The sequence below is a fragment of the Dromiciops gliroides genome, chromosome 2, assembly GCF_019393635.1.
Source record: "Dromiciops gliroides isolate mDroGli1 chromosome 2, mDroGli1.pri, whole genome shotgun sequence".
NCBI lineage: Eukaryota > Metazoa > Chordata > Mammalia > Microbiotheria > Microbiotheriidae > Dromiciops > Dromiciops gliroides.
Window position 1 is genome coordinate 373317901 of NC_057862.1, and position 25803 is coordinate 373343703.

At 46.7% G+C, this 25803-nt stretch overlaps 2 protein-coding genes across 5 annotated transcripts in view; both read right to left on the reverse strand.

Moving 5' to 3' along the window:
- Positions 1–16928, reverse strand: part of LOC122742574 (bactericidal permeability-increasing protein-like) — a 32613-nt gene extending 15685 nt beyond the window's left edge. For 2 of the 4 annotated variants that reach the window (XM_043986885.1, XM_043986883.1), the window contains exons 1-5: positions 16830–16928; positions 2469–2581; positions 2272–2386; positions 1037–1165; positions 38–196 (exon numbers count right to left, since the gene is read on the reverse strand). In XM_043986885.1, the coding sequence (XP_043842820.1) occupies positions 38–196; positions 1037–1165; positions 2272–2386; positions 2469–2581; positions 16830–16882 (569 nt within the window). In that variant the 5' untranslated portion in view covers positions 16883–16928. Of the gene's footprint in view, positions 1–37; positions 197–1036; positions 1166–2271; positions 2387–2468; positions 2582–4818; positions 4889–16829 lie in introns of those variants that run through there. The other 2 variants (XM_043986884.1, XM_043986886.1) reach the window with 2 other exon arrangements.
- Positions 16929–21993: 5065 nt separating this feature from the next.
- ID1 (inhibitor of DNA binding 1, HLH protein) lies at positions 21994–23300 on the reverse strand. The gene is made up of 2 exons (XM_043985524.1): positions 22734–23300; positions 21994–22455 (listed from the first exon to the last, which is right to left on the reverse strand). Exons 1-2 carry the CDS (start codon positions 23145–23147, stop codon positions 22414–22416), a joined length of 456 nt encoding a protein of 151 aa, XP_043841459.1. The 5' UTR covers positions 23148–23300; the 3' UTR covers positions 21994–22413.
- Between the last annotated feature and the right edge of the window lie 2503 nt (positions 23301–25803).

The following is a 25803-nucleotide window of genomic DNA, read 5'->3' on the forward strand; positions in this document are numbered from 1 at the left end:
TCCCTGTCCTGGGACAGCCCCCCAACATTGGCCTTACCTGGACCCTCCATGGAAGGTGACACCAAAGTGCCCAATGTGGCAGCTACAGCCTGCAGGGCTCACGACCAGACGTCCAGCACCATCCCAGCCTACTTCTACTAGCACGGCCAACATCATGTCCCCCACACTCAGCTTGAGGGTTCCACTGTCATGTCTGCTGAGTGGGATGGAACAGGAAAGGGAAGGGAGGCAGCCCACACAGGTAATTAGCTTGGGAGTGATCCCATCTCTGGCCACCAGAGGGCAGCAGCTGCCCACTGAGGCAGCTAACTCTAATGGTCTTCACTCAAATTTAGGGTGGCCAGATTCTCACAGGAAATAATTTGTATGATCTCTGGTTAGTGTGTTGTACCAACCCTCACCCATAACTGGGGTGCCCAGAGTAGGTTTCCAGGAAGAGGTGGTGAAGCATGAGCTGGACCTTGAAGGCTGAACACAATTTGGCCAAAGCAAGTAAAAAGTCATTAAAAAAGCTCAAGTTTAACTGTCCTCTGGCCTTTCTCTATAAAATGATGGGATTGGATCAGATGATTTCTAATGTCTCTTCCAATTCTTAATCCTAAAAACCTGTGAACCCAGCTCCAGAACCCCACAGAGAATGTCGAGGCAGTGGATACCTACGCAAGACTGGGCTTAGGAAGCTTAGGAATTTGGGGTCCCCAGAGCACAGGAAGGTATGAGAGGAAGAGCCTGGGCCTTCAATCCGGAGTGCATGGGCTAAAATATTGGCTTCACCACTTATTTAATGTGTAACCTTAACAATGTGTTCCCTTCTCTGGACTTCCAATATCTGTAAAGGGAGGAGAAGGGGGGATTTGAATATATGGTTCCTAGTCCACAGTATTAAAAGTCTGTGTTCTCTGAGGATCTGGAAATCTCTGATGGGGGAGTTAGGCATATGTCTGTCATCAGGAAAAGGAGGGACCTGAGGATGAAAGTGGGAATAGGAATTGGGGTGATCAGATGTCTCTTTCCAACATCTTTCCAAAGTCCTTACATTAATGATGCCTTCACAGACCAGTGACCGTTGAGTTGGGCCTCTGCGGGTCCCATGGACAGTTTGAGCCTTGAGCTGGGAGCAAATGCAACCAGAGACTCCCCCAGATTTATAGTATCAACCTGTAACCTGTAGGAAGGTAGCAAGTGAAGATCACTTTCTTGCCCCAGCCTCCCCGAAAGGGTCTCCCTGATTCCTCAGTCCCATTACCCAGACCCCAATATTTCCAAGGTGGAATCAGCAACATCCCCTGGGGAGAGAGTTTGAGGCCTTTAAGTATCCTGAACTGTCAGAGAAACAAAGAACATTGAAGCTGAAAGGGAACATAAAATATCAAAAGTGGGAGGAACTCTAGAGATTATCTATGTCAAACTCCCATTTCACAATTGAGGAAACTGAGATACCCCCCACCCATACACACACACACCTCCACCCTGCCCAAGACCCAGAGAAGGAAAGGGATATAAAGCTAGTTAATGGCAGTTTGAGGAGTATAATCCAGGTCTCTTGGTGGGGGAGAGGGAGGGAATAGGGAATAACCATTTATTCAGGGCCTACTATTCGCCAGGCACTGTGCTAAGCACTTCACAAAAATTATCTCATTTAATTTTTTTTTTGAGGGGCAGTGGGGGTTAAGTGACTTGCCCAGGGTCACACAGCTAATAAGTGTCAAGTTTCTGAGGCCGGATTTGAACTCAGGTACTCCTGACTCCAGGTCCGGTGCTTTATCCACTGCGCCACCTAGCTGCCCCTCTCATTTAATTTTGACACCTAAGACAGTAGTACTCTGGGACTTGGGAGAGTTCAAAACCCTATTGTTAGGTGTAGTAAAAAGCTTGCTTTCTGATGACCTCAGTTTCCTCAGTTGTAAAATGAGGGGGGGTGGGGAATTAGACTAGAAGGTAATAACTCACACTAAGGTTTGCAAAGCACTCTATTATGCCCATATTACAGATGATGAGACTGAGACTCTGGGAGGTTGTATGATTTGCCCCGTCACATAAATAAGTGTAGGGGGCTGTCTCCTGACTAATTTGAGCAGCTTCCTATTATACCACATCACCTCAGGTTGAACTTCTCTGTTCTGTCTGAAATCACAGCCTGAGTTGGAGGGGTTTGGGAGGGAAGTAGGAGGTGGGAGGAAGCTGGCAGAACAAGAAGGAAGGGTGCCAGCTGGTAGGGCTGAGGTTATGGGGGAAGATGGTGGGAATACCCTTGGTTTTCATCCCTCTCACCCTGTCACTGTGTACTTCACATGGCCCACAACGGGGACTGCACGGGAGCCCTTGAAGTCTGGGATGGGCAGCCGCAGCAGAGCCGACTTCAGAAACTCCGCCCCGACCTGCTTCCCTGCAACACAGGCCAACAGGACCATCGCCTCTTCTTCATCTCCCCAACACCACAGCCTCCCCACCCACTGTGGAGCACTAACCATAGTCCAAGCCCTTCAGGGTCATCTTTGCTTTTATTCCAGGAGTTACTGCTTCCGTTCCTGCGCCCAACAGCACCACTAGGAACCACAACATCTTAAAGCTTCCTCGAGCCCTGTTGTGGGAAGGATCGAACATCATAATGGAAATGGGATGGCCTCTTCACTCTCAGTTCAGTCAGCTAGTTAGCAAACATTTATGCATTTTGCAAAGTAACCCTGGCCTCTCTTTTACTTTTTTTTTTTTTTTGGTGAGGCAATTGAGGTTAAGTGACTTGCCCAGGGTCACACAGCTAGTAAGTGTCAAATGTTTGAGACCAGATTTGAACTTAGGTCCTCCTGAATCCAGGACCAGTGCTTTATCCGCTACACCATCTAGTTGCCCCCGACCCTGGCCTCTTGAAGTTACATCAGCAGAGTGAGACCTATGCTAGACCCCACCAAGCTGGAGAGCTGTTGGGCATAGCCCAGCAGTGGGCTATCCAAGGACTAGCTTAGCTAAGTAGAGTCCTCTTTGGATATAGGAAGCACATCCTCCCATTGGGCCAGGGAAGAAGGACACTGCCCCATCATGGGCAGGGAAAGATATTAGATGTAAGCAGGGCTTTGAAGGGTCGATGGGATTTGATGAAGGAAAAGCATATTCTAGGCTGGGGTGGGGTGGGGGTGGGGGTGTGTTAATGGCCTGAATGAAGGTTGGAGGTGGGAAAATGCAAGAAATGTTCAGGGATGGGGACAGCTAGGTGGCGCAGTGGATAAAGCACTGGCCCTGGATTCAAGAGGACCTGAGTTCAAATGCGATATCAGACATTTGACTACTAGCTTTAACCTTCATTGACCTGCAAATAAATAAATAAACAAACAAATAAATAAATGGATGAATGAATGAATAAGTAAATGAGTAAATAAATAGATGAATAGATAAATAAATGAATGAATGAATAAATAAATAAGAAAAAAGAAATGTTTAGGGACATCCCCATAATGCATCTCTAAGTATCCACAATGTGTCAGTCACTGTGTTAGGATACAGAGCTACAAAGACGAAATTGAGACAGTCCCAGTGCTCAGGAATCGTACATTCTATTGAGTGGGGTGAGAGGTGAAAAGCTCCCACCCCAGCTTCCAACCTTCTCTTAGAAGTCTTCCCTGACTGCTCACAGCTACAAACAGTCCTTCCTTCCCTAAATTTTGGTTTAAACACCTCTGCTCGACTTCTCCTTTTTTTTTTTTTTAATTCTCATGAAATGTTCATCCAAGCGCATGCCTTGTTATAGAGGTATCTAGCTGGGAAAAAAAAGTATTTTCCTTGGCTCACAAAGAGCTGAGAGTCCAATTCTCAGCTCTTTTATTATTTGCTAGTGACCTTAACAAAGTCATTTCCCTTCCTGAGCTTCAGTTTTCTCTTCTATAAAATGAGGATAATAATCCCTGGGCTCCTCTTCTCACGGATTCCCTTGTAAGGAAAGTACCTTGTAAAATCTTACAGATCTTGTTATTGTGCAGAAATGAGAGCTGTTATGATTGAAGGACAGGGTTTGTGTAGCACTGTTCAAGGAGATCCCTTTGTGTCTCCTGCAGTTCCATGCCCAATGCCCAGCACACAGAAAGTGCTTAAGGAATGCTCATTGGATTTGGTCAAAGTCTTTTTCTCTCTGAGCATTGAATGCTGTGCCTCCACCTTCACCAACGTTCATTGAGAGTGCAGGTATAAGAGTGCTTTGAACTCCTTCACAGGACCCTCTGCTTGTGTTTGGGAGACCTTCGACCAGAGTCTGCCTCTAAGGACTTATCTCTGCCAGCTCAGCTCAGAGAGAGTTCAGGGGAAGACTGAGCTAAAGAGCAAAGCTATTCAAAAGTGGGCTTAATCTCTTAGAAAATACCCTCCCTGTGGAAGCTAGGTGGCAAAGTGGATAAAGCACCAGCCCTGGATTCAAGAGGACCTGAATTCAAATCCAACCTCAGACACTTGACACTTACTAGCTGTGTTACTCTGGGCAAGTCACTTAACCCTCATTGCACCCCCCCCAATAAATAAATAATTTTTTAAAGAGGGCTTTGAATCTTCCAGAAAAATGCCCTCCCTACCCAACCTACCCATTAGGATCCCAAAGCACTTCCCCCCCTTCTATTTGACTGAAGGGAGCTTTATCTCTCCAACCTTGGATAGCCTTCCCCTCTCTACCCCCTACTTCCCATCCACCATCTGTTACTGGTTGCAGCTGGGACTAGATCAGGGTGGCATTGCTGTCCTTCCTGTCCCAACCTCCCCCCTCAACTCACAGATACACATACAAACAAAAGGCCCCAGCCCTGGCCCCTAGGCTCAGTCAGAGCTTCCCCTTCTCCTTACCTTAGGCTGATTCAGAGGAGGAGCAGGAATCTACTCTCTGACCCTTGGGTTAAATGGACTAAAGTTGAGGAAGGGGAAGTTGAGGGGAGGGCTGTAAAGACAGGATGTGATGATGGGGAAGTGAAAGGGAGGCTGAGGCAAAGAAAGTGGAGAAGAGCATGAGCTTACTAATGAGTTACTTAGCTTTAGCCCTGGCCCCTCCAGGCAGATCAGCCTTCTAAAGAAGATCTTCCTGCCTCAATTCTCTGTCTTTTTCAATCTGTCCTTCACACATTGCTGGGTTGTTCCTTAGTTGTAAGCCTGGCCATATCACTCAACTCAAAATCCTTCATGGCAGGGCAGCTAGGTGGCGTGGTGGATAAAGCACTGGCCCTGGATTCAGGAGGACCTGAGTTCAAATCCGGCCTCAGACACTTGACACACTAGCTGCGTGACCCTGGGCAAGTCACTTAACCCCCATTGCCCCACCCCCCAAAAAATCCTTCATTTTTTTTTTATTGCCTAAAGAATAAATTTCCAAACTTATTTTCTTGGCATTCAATGCCTTCTATAATCTGCCACCATTCTGTTCTTCCAGCCTTCATTATCTCTTGTTATTTCTTTCCACTATCTCAACATTCTAACGACCATGTACCCAGAGCATATCGTACTTTCTACCACTTTCTATGTCTGAATGTTCTCCCTTCCTGTCTTATCTTATCCTTTAAAGCCCAACTCAAATGCTACATTCTCCCGGAAGCTTTCCCTGATCCAATTAACTTCCCTAAGTCTCACCAGTAAGGACCTTCTTTAGATCCCCATAACACTTTCCTTTGCATCTCTCTAATCCCTCACTTCAGCAAACCCTTACTGAGTGGAAAGTATTGTTCCAGGCCCTCAGGATATAGAAATAAAAACCGAAACAGCCCCTGTCCTTGGAGGGCTTATCTTCTGAGGGGAAGACTGTACCCGGAAACAGACAAGGAAATTGAACATTTAAGGACAGAATGGGTAAGCACTAAGCAGGGGTGAATCACAGGGGATGGACTTGGGCAGAGCCTTGGAGGAAGATGAAGTTTCAGATGACTAGAGAAGAGGAAGGGGTAGGTGGTTGCAGGCATGGCTGTTGGTGGTGTTGAGCTGATTAGAGAGATAGCTTGTGGGAAGCCATAGAGTCTGGAAATAGAATGCTAGGAATGAGGAACAGATTGTAGTCCATCTTAGCTGGAATATTGAGTTCATAAAGGGGAATTTCATGAAATAAATAAGGAAAAGCAAGTAAGTTACGTAGGTAGAAAGTCAGGGAAGTTGGTGGAGGGTCTAGACTGAGTAGTCTGGTTTTTTGTCCTACAGGCAATAGGGAGACATTAAAGATTTTTGAGCAGGAGAGTAATATGATCAGAATTGTTTGGAGACTTCCAAACCAACCAGGAGATATATTAATAATTGGTAGGTATTATTTCAGGGGCAGCTAGGTGGCGCAGTGGATAGAGCACTAGCCCTGGATTCAGAAGGACCTGAGTTCAAATCCGGCCTCAGACACTTGACACTAGCTGTGTGACCCTAGCCAAGTCACTTAACCCCAGTTGCCTAACCAAAAAAGAAAAGTACATAGGTATGTATTATTTCATTGACTTTTCACAACTACCCTATGGGATAGGTACTACAGATAGCAGTAGTCAGGGACACTGCTACACATTCTCATTTTACATATAAGAAAACAGAGACTCAGGGTATCTTTCCCAGGCTCACATTGCTAAGGGCAGGGATGAATCCATATCTTTCTTGTCTCTAAGATCAGTATACTTTGCACTATGCCCACTGCAATGCTGGTATGATCCTAGTCTAGGCAAGAGGTAATAAGGTCCTGAACTAGAGAAGAAGCTGTGTCCTTGGAGAGAAGGGAACAGATGCAAGAACTATTGTGGAAATAGAATTAGCAGGACTTGTTAATTGATTGGATATGGGTGGTGAGGGAGAGGGGAAAGTCAAAGATGATTCCAAGGATAAGTAGGAAGTTGATGATGCCTTCAACAGAAATAGGAAAGTTTGGAAGAGAATGAGTTTAGAGGTGATAGGAGGGAAAGGGAGAGAGAGGAGGGGAAAGACAAGGGAGAGTAGTTGAGGCCAAGTTTACTCATTGTGTAATATTGTTGTTATACCTCTCTGTGTTGGCTGCTTATGAAGCTCTTACTAGACTGTGAACTTCATGACATCAGGGACTATGGCTCATCTAAACTTTGTGTCCCCAACATAACTAATGTGGAAATATGTTTAACATGAATGTAACGTATAACCTATATCAAATTTCTTGGGGGCTTCAGGAGGGGGAAGGGAAGGGAGGGTGGGAGAAAAATTTGGAACTCAAAATCTTACAAAAATGAATATTAAAAACTATCTTTATGGGGCAGCTAGGTGGCGCAGTGGATAGAGCACCGGCCCTGGAATCAGGAGTACCTGAGTTCAAATCCGGCCTCAGACACATAACACTTACTAGCTGTGTGACCCTGGGCAAGTCACTTAACCCCAATTGCCTCACTTAAAAAATAAATAAATAAATAAAAATAAAAACTATCTTTATGTGTAATCGTGAAAAAAAAATACTAAGATAAACTTCGTGTCTCCCTTTTTATCTATCATGGTTTTCAGAAAGTACAGCAATTCTTAAATTAGTTCTCCCTGAACTGCTTTCCAGGTCAATTATTTTTGGTATCATATAACTTACATTTTCTTCCATTTTTTTTTCAATCTCTTGATTTTGTTTTGCTATATTTCTTGCTGTGTCATGAAGTCACTGATTTCTATTTGGTCTATTCTAGCTTTCAGAGAGTCAATTTTTGGAATAAAGTTGATCACTTTATCTTCTAAGTTATTTATTCCCCTCCAATTATATCATCCAGAGTTTCCTCCCCCTCCCCCCAGAACAGAGTGTTACAGAGCCCCTGAGCATCTAGAACTGTCCCAGGTATCCTTAGGGTTCCCTGAGCATCCACTCATTCATTACATCAACAAAGAGGGATATACAATGACAAGATTTAAAATATACATCTTTTTAAAAACCACTTTAATTCCATCACCAATATTAGACCTAGAAGGAATCTCCAAAGATTATCTAATCTGTTTCCTTGCCTTCATGAAGGGAATTCATTCATTTGTTTAGGCCTTGTATCCCCAGGGCCTTTCACTTGGCAGCAATAAGTGTTACCTGTTGTATGCAGAGACAGCCTGGTGAAATAAAAAGAACAATCTGGTTGGGAGTCAGTAGACCTGAGTTCAGATCTCTAAATCTGTGACCTCGGTCAGGTCATATCACTTATTCTCTTTGAGCCTCAGTTCCCTCACTTCTTATTGGCAATAGTAAGATTTGTACTGCTTCCCTCCAAGACTGGCCTGCTCCTCTCTCTCTCTGTCTCTCTGTCTCTCTGTCTCTCTGTCTCTGTCTCTCTCACATACACACACACACACACACACACACACATGTATGGAGCAAACTGCCTCAGTTTACCCAAATAACTCGAGGAGAGGTTTTGCCCATCCTCATGAGGATGTAATAAATCTGTCTCTGCTTGACTTGGTGGTCTCCTCGAGTTATTTGGGTAAACTGAGGCAGTTTGCCACACACACACACACACACACACACAGAGCTGGTCCTCTGTGACGAGGGTCAAGTTACAATTTCTCAGCCACTCAGAAAACTCCACAAGATGAAGGATCTGACACTTGACAGATCTGCCTATCTAGAGAGAGTTTCTGACCATGGACTCCCTATACCCATGAAACCACAGGTCTGATACATTTAAAAAACAAAAACCCAAGAACAAACACCACTACCACCCCCCCCCACCCCAGATCAACCTTATTTATTGGCTAACAGGGACGCTATTGGTTGCAAGTTTTTGGGTGTTTGCAGTCAGTTCACAAAGATGGAGATCAGCCTACACCAATGAAATCACAAGTCCCATTGGGAGGAGGATGGGGGTGGGAGTGATAAAAAACGTTATTATCGCTATGCTGTAGAAGTCGTGGTTTCCTCTGTGGGAATCTTGACTGAATTCATGGGGGTAGGGTGCAAGTTTCCTTCTCTATCTTTTTTATAATCTGACAGAGCAGGGCCTTGAAGACCAAGGAACAGTAAAAAGGGGATGGCAGAGAGGTTACCATTGTAAGGAGAAAGGACCTATCTTAGTCAGTGACTTTGGACTTCTGCTTCCATCCTAAGGAAGTATTTTGGGGGAATGTGATCTGGCAACCACTGCTGTGACTGCTTGAGGCCCTTACCTCCTTAAGACCCAGAAAAAGCTCCTTTCTCCCCCTCTCACTGCTTCCCTTCCCAGGTTGAAGAAATAAATTGAAAAACCCTCACATAAATACACATAGTCCAGGAAAGCAAATTCTCATCTCAGCCATATTCAAAAATGCATGTCTCGTTTTGGATTTGAAGTCCATCAGTTATCTGGCAGGAGGTGGGTGGCGTGATTCATATTTATTCTTCTAGACTTGTGGTTTAGCATTACATTAATCAGAGTCCTAAGGACTTTCACAGTTATTTTTATCTGTAATGTTTTGTTCATTGTGTAAATTGTTCTCTTAATTCTGCTCACTTCACTCGGTGTCATTTAATAAAGGTCGCCTCAGTTTCCTCTGACATGGTCCATTTCATCATTTCTTATGGCACAATAATATTCCGTTACATTCATAATACCACAATTTGGCCATCCTCCAATAAGTGAGCACCCCCTTAATTTCCAGTTTGGGGCTACTATGAAAAGAACTGCTATAAATACTGTTGTACATATGGGTCCTTTTTATCTCTTTGGGGTAGAGGTGTAGTAGTGGTATCACAATGCTAGTGCTTACACTGGATAGTGTCAAGCTTGAAGTCAGGAAGACTCATCTTTCTGAGTTCAAATCTGGCCTCAGACACTATCTGTGTGACCGTGTGCAAGTCACTTGACCCTGTTTACCTCAGTTTCCTCATCTGTAAAATGAGCTGGAGAAGGAAAAGGCAAACCACTCTAGTATCTTTTTTGTTTGTTTGTTTTTGTTTTTTGCATAGCAATGAAGGTTAAATGACTTGCCCAGGGTCACACAGCTAGTAAGCTGTCAAGTGTCTGAGGCTGGATTTAAACTCAGGTCCTCCTGAATCCAGGGCTGGTGCTTTATCCACTGCACCACCTAGCTGCCCCACCCACTCTAGTATCTTTACTAAGAAAACCTCAAATGGATCATGAAAGAGTCAGATACAACAAACGTGGTATCACTGGGTCAAAGTGTATGCACAGTATAGTAATTTGGGGGGCATAATTCCAAATTGTTTCCAGAATGGTCAGAACAATTCAACGCTCTGCTGACAACATACTAGGATGCCTGTTTTCTCACAGGCTTTCCAACATTTTCCATCTTCCTCTTTGTCCTCTTTCCCAGTATGATAGGGGGGAAGTAGAAACTCAAAGTAGCATTGATTTGTACTTCTCTAGTTGTTAGTGATCTGGAACATTGTTTCATATGACTACTTGTTTCATATGACTGTTTGATAGCTTGGCTATCTTCCTTTGCAAATTGCCTGTTTATATGCTTTGACCATTTATTTGGTGGAGAATGGCTCATAAGTCATAAATTTGAATCAATTTTTTAATATATCTTGAATATGAGACCTTTGTCAGAGAAACTTACTACACTCACTTTTCTCCAGTTACCTGTTTTCCTTCTAACTTTACATTAGACTTATTTATGAAAAACTGTTTGATTTTATAAAACCAAAATTGTCCATTTAATGTTCAGTGATCCTCTCTCACACTTATTTAGGCATGAACTCTTCCCATATTCATAGATCTGAAAGGTAATTTCCTCCTTGCTCCTTTAATTTACTTAGGTTGTTACCTTTTATGTCTAAATCATGCATCCATTTTAAATTAATGTCAGCATGCAGGTGTGAGATATTGGTCTACATACTCGGTGTCTGCTAAACTGCTTTTCTATGGAAAAGAAAGCTCTTGTCTACAAAGTCTTTGGCACTTTTAAATGGTTTCGATGTTTCAACTGGTTCAACATCAGAAAGAGATACTTTACATATATATATATTTTTAGTGAGGCAATTGGGGTTAAGTGACTTGCCCAGGGTCACACAGCTAGTAAGTGTCAAGTGTCTGAGGTTGGATTTGAACCCAGGTACTCCTGACTCCAGGGCCGCTGCTCTATCCACTGCGCCACCTAGATGCCCCTAGAGATACTTTATTAATGGAAATTATCTTAAGAAGATATATTACCATCTATTTTGCCATTGAACCCAAAGTATTGTGGGGCATTTTCAACTAACTTGTAGCTGAAATCTTCCATATGTGTTGTCTCTCCCCTTAGAAAGTTAGCTCCTTACTATGTAACCAAACTGTGCATACCCTTTGGTTCAGTAATACCACTACTAGGTCTGTATCCCAAAGAGATCATAAAAGAGGAAAAAGGACCCACATGTACAAGAGTATTTATAGCAGTTCTCTTTGTGGTGGCAAAGAATTGGAAATTGAGGGTATGTCCATCAGTTGGGGAATGGCTGAGCAAGCTGTAATAGAATACTATTGTGCTGTAAGGAATGATGAGCAGGCAGATTTCAGAAAAACCTGGAAAGACTTACATGAACTGATGCTGAGTGAAGTGAGCATAACCAGGAGAACATTGTACACAGTAATAGCAACATTGTGTGATGATCAACTATGATTGACTTAGCTATTCTCAGCAATACAATGATCTAGACAATTCCAAAGGACTCGGGATAGAAAATGTTCTCCACATCCAAAGAAAGAACTTATGGAGTCTAAATGCAGATCAAAGCATACTATTTTCGTTTTCTTTGTTTTTTTTCCTTTTGTTCTGTTTCTTCTTTCACAACATGATTAATGTGGAAATATGTTTTATGGGACTGCGCATGTAAAACCTATATCAGATTGCTAGCCATCTTGGGGGGGGAGGAAGAAAAATTTGCAACTCAAAATCTTATTTTAAAAAAATTAATGTTGGGGCAGCTAGATGGCGCAGTGGATAGAGCACCAGCCCTGGATTCAGGAGGACCTGAGTTCAAATCTGGCCTCAGACACTTAACACTTACTAGCTATGTGACCCTGGGCAAGTCACTTAACCCCAATTGCCTCACCAAAAAAAAAAAAAAAATGAATGTTGCCGGGGCAGCAAGGTGAAGTGGATTAAGCCCTGGCCCTGAATTCAGGAGGACCTGAGTTCAAATCCGACCACAGACACTTGACAACTTGCCACTTACTAGCTGTGTGACCCTGGGCAAGTCACTTAACCCTCATTGCCCCACCCAAAAAAGAAATGAATGTTGAAAATTGTCTTTACATATAATTGGAAAAAATAAAATACTACTTACATAAAAAGAAAGGTTAAAAAAAAGAAAGTTAACTCCTTGAGAGCAGGGACTGTCTTCCTATTCTATCATATCCCCAGAGCTTAGCATAATGTATTTGCACTTAATAAATGCCATTTTGGGCAGCTATGTGGCACAGTGGGTAAAGCACCCACTCTGGATTCAGGAGTACCTGAGTTCAAATCTGGCCTCAGACACTTGACACTTACTAGCTGTGTGACCCTGGGCAAGTCACTTAACCCTCATTGCCCCGCAAAAAATAAATAAATAAATAAATGAATGCCATTTCATCCGATCATCTTTTGTATCCTGACCACTTGGCACAGCACCTTGCCTATAAGTAAGTGTTTTTTAAAAAATGCCTGTTGAATTAAACTGAGGTGGAAGAGGGTTCACAGGACTTTGTAGAACTTAGATCTGAGAAGGACTTTGGAGATCATTTAGCCCAAGCCCCTCATGTTACAGATCTAGAAAGCAAAGCTGAGAGAAATTAGAAATAGACATCCCAGTAGAACATACACTCCTTGAGGGCAGGGACTTCTAAAAAAATTCATCTTTGTAGTCCTAGAGCCTAGCATAGTGTCTGATACATCTATTTAATAGGTGGTTGCTGTATTGGATTAAATTGAGCTCTCCAAATCCTCATAGGTTGTTAGTAGCAGAAAAGGAATTAAATACAAGAGTTCTGATGGATATGCATTGTTCCTTCTGTTTCAAATGCTGTTGGTCTGTCCACAGTTAAGCCACAAAAAGGGGAGTGTTCTGGGGCACTTCTAATTGGGGTCTTAGCCATTGAAAATCCCTGGCCCATAGGACTAGGAAGAATCTAGGGAAGGTCTGGTTTTACCTTTGTTCTAAAGTAGAAAGTGTTTTAGTATTCAAAGTAAAACTCTGAGTGTGTGTGTAGAAGACCATGACATCTGGGTGATGTCATGACTAACAGTGAATTGGATTTAAGGGAGCGAGGGCTGTACAAGGTTACCAGCCTCACTGTCTCATCTGGGTCTAGTGGCAAGATATACATCAGGACAACTGGAGATGGCTCTGGGTGTTGAAGGCAATTGAGGTTAAGTGACTTGCCCAGGGTCACACAGCTAGTAAGTGTCTGAGGTGAGATTTGAATGCAGGTTCCCCCCTCAACTTCAGGGCTAGTGCTGTATCCGCTGCACCACCTAGCTGCAGAGTGAGAGACTCACACAGAGAGACAGAGAGACAGAGACAGAGAGACAGACAGAAACAGAGACGGAGAGACAGACAGAGACAGACAGAGATAGACAGACAGACAGAGAGAGGATTTAGGGGTATGGATTAGAAGCCAGGATTTATTTGGGGGGGGGGAGAGCAATGAGGGTTAAGCAACTTGTCTAGAGTCACACAGCTAGTAAGTGTCAAGTGTCTGAGGTCGGATTTGAAATCAGGTCCTCTTGAATCCAGGGCTGGTGCTTTATCCACTGTGGCGCCTAGCTGCCCCAGAAGCCAGAATTTAAAGGAGGAAAGGGGGCTATTGGGTGGCAGAGAAGGTAAGTACAAGGACCAGGCGACAAGGGAAGGGAATAAGTACCTACTAAGTGCCAGGGACTGTGCTAAGTGCTTTACAAATATTACCTTATTTGATACTCACAGCAACCCTTTGAGGTATGTGCTGTTATTATCCTCTTTTTTTGTGGGGCAATGGGAGTTAAGTGACTTGCCCAGGGTCACACAGCTAGTAAGTGTCAAGTGTCTGAGGCTGGATTTGAACTCTGGTCCTCCTGAATCCAGGGCTGGTGCTTTATCTACTGCATCACCTAGCTGCCCCTATTATCCTCTTTTTACAGTTGAGGAGTCTGAGGAAAACAGAAGTTAAGTGACTTGCCCAGGGCCACACAACCAATAAGTGTCTGAGGCTGGATTTTAACTCAGCCAACTCACTGCTTCAAGAAGAAGGGCTGGGAGCTGAGATATTAAATGAAGCTGAGGATGAAAGTAAGCTGGGCCAATACTATACGGTATTGCCAAGGAATGACTCTGGCATACATAACGATTGGAATGACGCCACCTGCTAGAGACTTACTGCAGGATGCTCCACCATGAGAAGGAGGCGTCTGAGGGCAAGACATATGGCTCTTTGGCGTCAGGAAGTGACGTTTGCTTGTGGGAGAAAGAGCAGGCAAGGCTGGTGCTCTCTTTTTCGTCAGGACTCTGGTTGAGAGTGGAGCTAGGAATGTTCTCTCCCTTTAATAGATAGATGAATCTAGACCTTTCTCTCTCTCTTTGTTTTTTGTTTTGTTTTTGTTTTGTTTTTTTGGTGGGGCAATGAGGGTTGAGTGACTTGCCCAGGGTCACACAGCTGGTAAGTGTCAAGTGTCTGGGGCTGAACTTGAACTCAGGTCCTCCTGAATCCAGGGCCAGTGCTTTATCTACTGTGCCACTTAGCTGCCCAAATCTCTCTCTTTACCAAATTCTTATTCTCCTTAATAAATGCTTGAAAGTCTAACTCTTGCTAAAGCTTATAATTTATTGGCAACCACTCATTAGATATTCTAGACAGACTAGCTAGAATTTTACCTCCTTACACATATATATGAACAGCTTCCTCTTTTGTAGCCCATTCCTATGGGTTTTCCTCTCTTGGGACCCATTAACCTACAAAGCAGGGACCAGTGGACAGCTGGGACTATTAAGACTGAGGGAGTATATGTTAAGTAGGCACCAAGATCTCAGGAGAAGAATGCAATCTGGGTTCTGCCTAATTTCCCCTAGCACTCAAGGGGAGGGCTAAGGTTTTCCCAGCATCCATGTCCAAGTTCCTTTGAGTTGGACCCTATCCCTGTGCAAGGGATTCATTTTCCTGTGCAGGAGAAACATTCATTTTGCATCTGTTTCTCATCGAACTAGATCTTGTGCCCTCAAGCCTATTCTCTAGTAGTTGTTGTTGTTGTTGTTTTTGCAAGGCCATGGAGGTTAAGTGACTTGCCCAGGGTCACACAGCTAGTAAGTGTCAAGTGTCTGAGGGCAGATTTGAACTCAGGTCCTCCTGAATCCAGGGCGGGTGCTTTATCCCCTGCGCCACCTAGCTGCCCCCCTTTTTTGTTGTTGTTGGGTTTTTTGCAGTATTCTCTAGTAGTTTTTAATCTAAAATGCACTTCTGAAGCTTCTCCCTTTCCTGTTCCTCTTCGCCCTACAAGCCACTGTTCCTGATCTAGACACCAACACAGAGGAGGGCAATGCTAGTGAGTACTAGTGGTGAAAAGGGGATGAAAAATAACGATGGTGTTCAAAGAGACTTTGAAGCATCAAGCAATCAGTCAAGCTATCATTTCTCGTCTTGTCAGGCACTAGCAGCACTGAGGACACAAAGACAGGGAGATGAAAGGGACCTCTCTGAACAACATGAGAGGTAAAAGAGACGATAGAACATGAAATGGTAGAGCTGGAAGAGACCTTAGAATATGGAATGGTAGAGCTAGAACTTTTAAGGATCAGCTGACTAAAGGAAAGGAACATCAACCCAGTGAGAAGACCTCACTTTTGGGGCAGCTAGGTGGCGCAGTGGATAAAGCACTGGCCCTGGATTCAGGAGGACCTGAGTTCAAATGCGGCCTCAGACACTTGATACTTACTAGCTGTGTGACCTTGGGCAAGTCACTTTAACCCTGATTGCGCACACGCCCTCCCCCCAAAAAAAAGTTATGAGATCACATTTTTAGAGCTGGAAGGGACCTTCGAAGCCATCTGTTCCAACCTTCTTGTTTTTCAGATAAAGAAACTGAGGTCTTCCTCACAAGAGCTGTCCAAGAGGAAAGGATCCCTGCGTCAGGTAGGAGGTTCAACGAGATAAGGCTTGAGGTTTCTTTCCAGCCCAGAAACTGGGATCCCAGCCTCCGTCCCTTTGCTCCCTCCCATCCCTCTGTCTCCTTCCCTGCATCGTATTCTGAGAAGAGACGCCGGGCTGCAGACCCGACACTGTCCACCAGGGGACACCAGGGGACACCAGGTCCCCAGCTTCAGCTGGTGGTCCGGGCAATCCAGGTTCTTTTTATCCCTGGAGAAGGCGTTTTCAGGAGATAGATGCCTTCTGGAGTGAGGTTATCTGAGGGGCGCCGGGTCAGGAGCATCACTGTAGTGTCTATGGCTGTGAAACCTAGGAGGCGGGGGCTGCACGAAACATCCCAGAAGCAGGAGAACGTCTGGGACGGTTTCTACTTTTTCTTTTTTCTTTCTTTCTTTTTAAAAAATACGGCCTCCAGGTCTATGCGTGAACAACTAAGGAGAGATTTCAACATCCTTCCTCCTCTTCCTCATCCTCCAAGATTACAACCTTAGATCCATTCTCCCTGAGGTAACAGCCCCCTTCCCCATTAATTTAGGCGTCCTCCCCTGTCCAGAGATCCCTGGATTCACAGGGCTGTCCCTCAGGGAATACAGGTGTTAAGTGGCCAGGAGTCCAGAGCCCTGATTCTAGTCCCAGCTCATTCACTAGCTTGCTGTGCGACTTTGGGCAAGTCACTTCCTTTCTCTGGGCCTCAGTTTCCCCTTCCGTAAAATGAGGAGAAAACTGAACCATCGAATGATTGAACCAGAGGTCACTGCCAGCCAAACATTCTCTGAATCTATAAGGAGTGCTAGGGAACTCTAGGGGGTGGGAGTTGGCTGCTCCCTCTTTTGATCTAGTTACCTCCGGATTGCACAAACTCGGGCCCCCGCGCGGGAGTCCAGGATCCCCTGCATCGAGCCTCCGACGAGTTTTGCAACTTGGCCGGCAGGAAATGCGATGCCCGGTTCCCAGAGAGATAAGAGCACCACCTCCCCTAGGCCGCCCCGCCCCGCCTTCCTCTCCCTCCTGCCCCGCCCGCCCCTTCCCTCCCCGGGTCCTGTCCTTTTCCCGGACGGAACCTTCGGTCCTGAGTCACTCCTTTCTACCACCCTCCCTTACTCCACCCCCTGGAACTGGAGCCTCCCCAGCTGGGGAGTTGGGCAAGAGGGAGGCTCTTGGGCTGTTCCCTCGTGGGGAAGGAGGAGTAGGTCGTCCCTCTCCGACCCCGCCTCCCAACTGAGGGGTGAGGAGCCTGGGTTCCAGGCTGCTCTCTTGTCAGGCTAGGCCTCATACCCTGATTGCCAGGAACTACTGCTTCCCCCTCCAACACACATCCTAGACCTTGGGTAGAGTAATAGGGGGAGGGTGCAGACCCCTGCTGCTCTCCCTACAAAGAATCAATAGACAGAATACTCCACTGTCCTGGGGAAGGGCCCCTGTAAAGAGGAAGAGTCTGGAATTGTAGTTAGTAAATTGAGTTAGAGGTCCTGACAATGTCACTTAGGCTTGGTTGCCTAGCACTGGGCAAGGTTTCTAGGCCTCAGTTTCCCCAGCTCTAAAATGAGGCAGTTGGACTGGAGCAGGGACTTTTAACCTGCCTTTGTGTCTTGGGCCTCTTTGGCAAGCTGGTGAAACCTATGGCCCTCTTCTCAGAATGTTTTTAAATGCATAAAGCAAGATACAAGGAGTAGAAAGAAAACCTTGATTTATATTTTTATATTAAAACATAATTATATATTTTTTTAAAGTTCATGGACCTGGGGGCAGCTAGGTGTCACAGTGGATAGAGCACTGGCCCTGGAGTCAGGGAAGACCTGAGTTCAAATTCAGCCTCAAACACTTGACACTAGCTGGGCAAGTCACTTAACCCCAATTGCCTCTCTCACACACACACACACACACACACACACACACACACACACACACACACACACAAAGTTCATGGACCCCAGGTTAAGAATCCTTGGATTGGATGACATCGAAGGTCCTTTGAAACCTTGAATCCTTTGAGTTTTTTCCCAGGCTTGCTGATAGATGTTATTATTGGGGTCTAAAAGGGCAATAAATGACATTAAAATATGTGTCTGGGGGAGGGGGGTGTCAGCATAGGAGAATGAGAACCACTTTTGTCTCCAGGTTCAAGTCACTTCATTGTTGGATACAACTGCTTTTGGGAAGGAACTGTTTTAAAATCACTACCTATTCATATCTTACAAATAAAGAAAATAGGGGCATCTAGGTGGTGCAGTGGATAAAACACTGGCCCTGGATTCAGGAGGACCTGAGTTCAAATTTGACTTAAGGCACTTGACACTTACTAGCTGTGTGACCCTAGGCAAGTCACTTAACCCATATTGCCCCACAAAAATGAATTAAAAAAACAAATAAAGAAAGGAGTAGTGGAAAGGGCCCTGGAACCCATGGGAGTCAATAGTCTTGGGTTGTAATCCCATTTCTGTTTCTCGTTTGCTAGGAGATTTTAGGCTGTGAAATCTCCTTTTCCTTTCTAGGCCTTCATCGCTCCATCTGTCAAATGAAGGGATTGAGAGTCCTAGATGATCTAATGTTAGATGAGCTTTAACATTCCTTCTGCTAAGGGTCCTACTGACATCTCTACCAGTCTGGATTCTAAGTTCCAAGGTTCCTTCTTGCACTGGAATTTGGAGTCTAGGATTTTCTGATCTTGACCAGGGGGCTTAGTAAATCATTCTATCTCCAGAATCCTAGAATTGCACCCAAGCCACTCACTGATTTGTCCCAGGAAACCCTGCCTAGACAAACAAACTTTATCCCATCCTCCCAACATTCTGCCTGCAGGTTTCCCTTCACCCTTTCTCCCCTCTGCCTTTGGTCCAGAATTACTGGTTGTTTGGGCAAAGGACACCCCAGGGCTCCCCTCTCCCAAGGCCTGTTCCTGTTTCCAAAGAGCCAGCCCAGAAAGAGTTAACTTTCTAATGATTTCCCAAGCCATGGTTGAAAGGAGAAGGGTTTTGTGTGTTTTTTTAAAAAAAAAAGTCTCTCTCTCTTTCCCTCCACCCCCCTTCTCTTTCTCTGAGTCTCTTGTGCAATTCTTGGGCTGCAGTTCCCAGGCCCAAGCTGCAGCTGTGGAAGAGGTGGTTAGCTCCAGCAGGCAGTGTGGAAGGGCGGGAGGGTGGGAGGGGAAAAAGGGAGGGGGGGGCGGGAGGGAGCCGTGTTTGTCTAATACACTGGTGCCAAAGGCAGGCTGCCGGCTGCCTGGGAAGGCCTCCCAGCCCCAGACAGAGAGGCGCCTCTGTACACCTGGGGATGTTCAGGTTAAATGACTACACATTCTTCTGCACCCAGCTGATTGAAACATTCACAAACAGGCCGGCTGCGCCAGGCTCCAGATGGGCTGGGGCCCAGCCAAAAGGGAAAAGAGAGAAACAGAGAGATTTCTGAGCAGCTCAGCTCCGGGGGCTGAGCTCTGCAGGGAGGGACCACAGCCCAGGGACCCCCACCTCCACCTTTCCCTCCCAGAGCTCTGGGGGGGGGGGCTGTGGAAGACCACACCACATGTATACATACATATATGTGTAGACATATATACAGAGACACATAGATATGCACATGTATACTCATATCTGCAGAACAGTTATAGTGAAAAGAGCCCTAGCCCTGAAATGCAAGCCCCAAACTCTGATCCCAGTCCTGATGTCCATGAGCTGTGTGATATGGGGCAGTCGCATCTCCTCTCTGGATCTGTTTCCTCATCTATAAAATGAAAGGGGTGGGGTGGAGTAGATCATATCTAAGGGCCCTTCAGGTTCCAAATTCCTATGACACTGTTACCACTACACGGATGCATATTGAGACAGTGTAGCCATGTCCACAACTAAATATTTGGACCCACATACATATCAATATGTGTGTATGTATGCACAGATGCATACACATGTACATGCATGTATATATGTGTTTATATACATATAGATTACATATATAGATTTCTATATACTATCTCTATTTACATATAACAAACGAACAGCAGAGTGTAGGAAGGAGAAAGATGGTTGGAATGAAAGTCCAAGTCCCTGACTACCACTTACTAGCTAACTGTACAAGCCATTTTTCCTCTCTGGGCCTCAGATTTCCTATCTGTTAAAAGAGTGGGCTGGACTATGACCCCTGGGTTTTCTTCTAGCTCTATATGAGCTTTTCAGATGCTGGTAAGAGATATCTGATCGAGTGAAAAGAGCCCTGGCCTGAGATTTAGTTCTGCCTCACTGGAGCACCCCTTTGTCACTTCCTGGCTATGAGACTCAGCAAATCACTTTCCCTAAACCTCTGTCTGCCATCTGTGAAATGGGAATAATAATACTTGCACTAACCTAATGGGGCTGTTATAAGGAAAATAATTCCCAGACTGTAAAGTGCTATAGAAATGTGACCTATGCACTATGATGAGAGACCATGGAAATGCATACAAATGTAATCAAAGAATCCCATGCAGACATGTGTATATCTACCCATACAGCTGTCTAGTGGACATACACATGGTGATATACACATTCCTATAGGCTTAGGCAGATTACATTCAACAAACCTTTGCATAATGGAGCTCTATGTCCTACATGTACATACTTATGAATGCACACACAGGGACATACCATCACATACCCCCCAATAACATATTCCCAGATATACAGGGGTGTATATATCAGGGTTTTTCCTCAGTCTAGGGTCTAGACCAGGTCCCTGGTTTTAGGACCTTTCTCAGAGCATTTAGTTTTCTGTCCCCACTCCCTACTTCTTGACTTCCCAGCCAAATCTTCCTCCTACTTCCACAACTGAACCCAGTGTGTGCCCCTGCCCCCATCCCTTGCTTGGTAGCACTGGTCCCATGGGTGAGGCCTAGAGGCCAGGAAAAGGGCCCATCTCCTAACTCCTAGACAGGTGGTGGCTGGTGCAGCTAAGACCAGTGGGCAGTGGGGTGGCTGCCAGGGCAAGGCAGGGGCAGGAAGGAGTCAGCTACTAGGCTACGAGCCAACCCTGAACAGGCTCACCCTGCCTCCATGGCCCCCACAGGCCTGGCCACCAAGGCCAGATAAAACCACCTCCAGTTTGCAGCACCATCCCCCTTCCCCAACAGGCCAAGGCTTCGGGCAGGTGTGTGTATGTGGGAAAGGCAGGGCAGGGCTGCAGGTGGAAACACCCACCCACCCTTTCCAACCCCCTTCCCCGGGTTTGGTTTTTTATTCAACCTCCTCTTGCTCCCAGCTGCTGTTCCCCTTTCATGTCACAGGGAGGAAAGGGGCTTTAGAAAAGTCCTAGTCCAGCCAGCTCCTTCATTTTACAGCTGATAAAACTGACACTTGGCATATAGCAAATTGGTGGCAGGCAGCAATCACATAATGCCAGAGCTGGAAGGGAATTTAGAGATCTAGTCCAACCCACTCCTCTCACAATGAGGGAAACAGGTTGGGAGCGAAATTGACTTGCCCAAGGCCACTCAGCCTGTTTGTGGCAGAGATCATAAACTGTCAGAGTTGACTGTGAACTTCGTGATCAGATTGTCTAGTCCAACCCCCTCATTTTACAGATGGGGAAGCCCACGGAGGCTAAGTTAACTTGCCCAAGGTCACACAGCTGTTGAGCTAAAGAACCCCAGGTCTCCTGACTTCAGCCCAAGGCTCTTTCCAGGACAAGTATTGCCTCCCCCAGCTCTGCACATAAATGGCTGCCTAATGCCTACTGTTCCAGGCCAGCTGGGTCATGAGTTGGCTTGGGTAAAAGGGCAGGGCTTTAGTATAGTGCTGGGGGGGGGGGGAGGTTTGAGAGGAGGAGGGAGGACTTTTAAAGACCCAGGAAGGTTGAGTCTGATAAAAGTTAGCATCCAACTGTTCACCACTCAAAATAGTGTCAGAGATCAGAAACCACAGGCTATCAAGTCTCCCCCCCCCAATTCTAAGCCCAAGGACTGCTTCTTATCTACCAGGGCTCCAATCCCAAAACCAGGCAAGGAGACTCCGATTTATCAATGATTTGTTTAATAACAAAACGCCCCACACACTATTGTAAAAAACAATATTCTCAATAATCATTGTAATATACAATACAGGCAATTATTTTCTCAGAAATCTGAGAAGCAAAAAACAAATTACATTTTTTTCAAGGAATGTCTTTAAAAAATATAATAAACAGGTCTCCCCCGAGCACGGAGAAGTCAAGAGTCTCAATGGGACCCAGAGGTCTCTGGCCCCTGGGGCTGCAGCGACTCCATGCCCCCTAACCCCAACGGGGCGCTGGGATGGGCCAGCTCATCCCACGGGGTTCGTGAGGTCACCCCCCTCCACGCAGGACAGCAAGGCTCCCGACGGTCCCTTTCCTCACGAGGACGGGAGGGGAATGGGGAAATCTGGGAAACCCACGGGCGCTTTTCTCTCTCGCCCCAGCTTCCAGAGTCCGTGGTCGTCTGACGGACGACTCAGCGGCACAGTATACGATCATCTGCACCAACGCAGGCAGCCTAAGAGAAAGAGATGAAGAAGAGAGGTGGTGAGTTGGCTGTTCAGGTCCCCAAGAACCGCGACAAGCTTCAGTGCTCCCCAGGACTGGAAAGAAGAATTAAGTACCTACCATTCCCCCCCTCTTCGAACCCAGCCCGAGGTGAAAGGTACGACAGGGACCCTCCCCCCACCTTATTCCCCCGAGATCTTCCCAATCCGTCTTTCCCACCACCCATCCCGGGGGCAGATGCCTCTCCCCTTATGAGGAGAAACTCCGAAAACCGGCAAGCATGCTCACCTCGGCCGCGAGGGCACTCATCTCGCCGTTGAGGGTGCTGAGGGGTGCCCGGGCGGGGAGGCCCCGGCCCCCTGGGGTGCCGGCGGCCTGAGAGTCCAGTTCCAGTTGCAAGTCCCAGATGTAGTCAATGACGTGCTGCAGGATCTCCACCTTGCTGACCTTGCGGTTCTGGGGGAGCGTAGGCACCAGCTCCTTAAGGCGGGAGTAGCACCCGTTCATGTCGTAGAGCAGCACGTTCACCTGCTGCTCGTCTAACAAGGCAGGGAGCCGGGTGCCGGCCCCGCCGCAGCGCGAGATAGCAACGCTCTGTTCCGACAGGCAGCGCACTACTTCCCCGGCACCTCCGGACACCTTCCCGGCCTTGAGAGCGCAACTGGGGCCAGCGGCAGCGGCGGTACCACTCGCAACCTTCATGATTCGGCTGTAGAACGAGGAATCAAGGCGGAACCGGGACACGGTGAGCGATAGGACCGCGAGACGGGAGGAGAGGAAAGAGCGAGGAAGTCGGTAGTAAAAAGACACCAAGTAAATTTTAAGCAACGAGAAGAACGCAATTGTGAGAAGTCCACGACCTGATTTCTTATTTATATACCAGCCGGAGCCAGAGAAAGGCGGGGCCAGAACGTTCAAAAGCAGCCAATGTTAGGCCGGGGGTGGGCCTGCAGCCTTGTTAGGGATCCGCCCCCCTGTTCCCCACGTGCGGCATAGCGTAAAGGGAGTTAAAGGAGCCAAGGTCCCAATGGGATGGGAATGGGGGGAGGGGGGTTAAGAAAAACTGGGGGGGGCAGGATACGGGGGGGGGGAGTGCAGGAATGTGACAACCTCCTTAAGTGGTTTAGTGACAGCTCAGACAGGCTGGGTGTAGTATCGGGAGTTTAAAAGTCCTCCTCTCCTTGGGTCCCTTTGCACCCCTGGATTCGAAGATCCTCAGGGATGCTGAGGAGGACCCGTGCCCCAAGCCCAGGGGAGGCGAGAACCTGAGGCCGCAGGGACTGGGGAGTTAGAAAGGAGTGGGGTCCATTCCTCCCGCAGAAACCGAGTGCCGCTACTGCCTCGAGGATTCCCTCCGGTCTTTGGGCTTCTCACTGGGGCCGGGCGCGCAAGGACCCTGGTCCCTCTCCCCCCAATCTCCAGCTGACTCCTTGGAGGGCCGCCTCCGGGGACTCCCACCAAGCTGGGCACATTTCCTGTCCGTGTTTCCTGGGGTGGGGGGAATATAAGCACCCCCTGCCCCAGATCTCGGTCGAGGGGTCCCCAGCTCCTACTCCCAGACCGCTGCTGCCCTTCCCCCCCCCCCATCCAGCTTTCACCGACCCCCTTGGCGGGCCCAGCCCCTGTGTCAGTGTCTAAACAAGCGGCTCAGACCGTTAGACGCCAGTCCCGTGACGTCACCCATTCATAAAACCCGGACGGGCTGTCAGGCTGGCGCCGCGCGGGCGGTCGCCATGGAAACCGCAAACAGGGGCTCGCGCGCCTTTCCTTCTCTCCCCGCCCCCCCCCAAACACACACACTCTCTCACAGTTAGTCACCTGCAAAAGTGCAAAGGCAGGGGCTCAACGCGGAGCCAGTCAGTCATTTATCACCTTAAAACTTCGAAGTGGAGATTAGCTACATCTCGCACCTGCAAAACTGCCGTGGCCCTGCCGTACCCCCTCCTCCGACTTTGGCTCTGTTCAGCCCTGGTCTTAGCCCTTGCCTCAGCTCGGCGGCCTTGCCTCCGCCCTGCCTGCAGCTGCCGCTGCTGCTTCTGGTGTTCCCCTAGAGCCCCAAACTTCCCTGCAAAGAGCAAAGTTGGGGAGAAGCTGCAAACTACTTCTTCCAAGGTGGGGGAGGTAGGGTATAAGGAAAACTGAAGGCTGAGAGTGATCTGGGACTGGGGGCGCAAAAATACCGTGGTGAATTCAAACATACAGCCCAAGACGATTTTTCATACCACAGGCTTATTTTCCAGTTCTTTGCCACTACCAAAAGAGCTGCTATATACGGGTCCTTTTCTTCTTTCTTTGATCTCTTTGGGGGTATAAGCAACTCCCAGATTCATAAAAAGGTCTAAAAAGGACCTTAGCCCATAGTGTTAGAGCTCAAGGCTCCGTCCTGAGAACAGATCTCCGAGATCTCTCAGTTATGTCACTTTTTTGGCTGTGATTTTGGGCAAATCACTTGATCTCTCTGGGTCTCAATTTCATTATCTGTAAAAATGAGAGGGCTGGGGGCAGCTGGGTGGCGCAGTGGATAGAGCACCGGCCCTGGAGTCAGGAGGACCTGAGTTCAAATCCGGCTTCAGTCACTTACACTTACTAGCTGTGTGACCCTAGGCAAGTCACTTAACCCCAATTGCCTCACCCCAAAAAAAAAAAAATGAGAGGGCTGGACTTAGACATCCTCTTGTAGCTCTGTAGTAAGAAATTTTAAATAATAAAGTTTAGTTAAAGCAAATGGAAATTTCCTTTTGACAGCTCTAAAACTATGATTCTTCATTTTGCAAATGAGGACTCTCAGGCCTTGAAAGGGGAAGTAGCCCAACCTAGGTCATACAGCAGGTTAAAGGCAAGGCCATTTCAATTCAACAAATATTTATTAAATGCCTACTGTGTGTAGTGTTGGATGCTTCATTTCGGAGTACAGATGACTGACTGGACTGCAAAAGGCAGGTTCTACAATTCTAGAAAGTCTGATGGGACATTCTATAGGGGGAGATAACATCAATGGCTATAAGTATGGCATTAGAAATTGGAACAGTGATTTCTTTAGTGTGGGGAGCACCTGGCTTCTGTGTGTATCTTCTTTGTCATCTGTAGTCTAAGACAGTTATCTGGGGGTATTGAGAGCTTGTGACTAGGACTTGAAATCAGGTCTTCTTGGCTACACATTGGGAATAAGGAAAGGAGCCGTTTAGAAAGTGGTGTTTGGGGGCAGCTAGGTGGTACAGTGGATAGAGCACTGCCCTGGAGTCAGGAGTACCTGAGTTCAAATCCAGCCTCAGACACTTAACACTTACTAGCTGTGTGACCCTGGGCAAGTCACTTAACCCCAATTGCCTCACTAAAAAAACAAACAAACAGAAAGTGG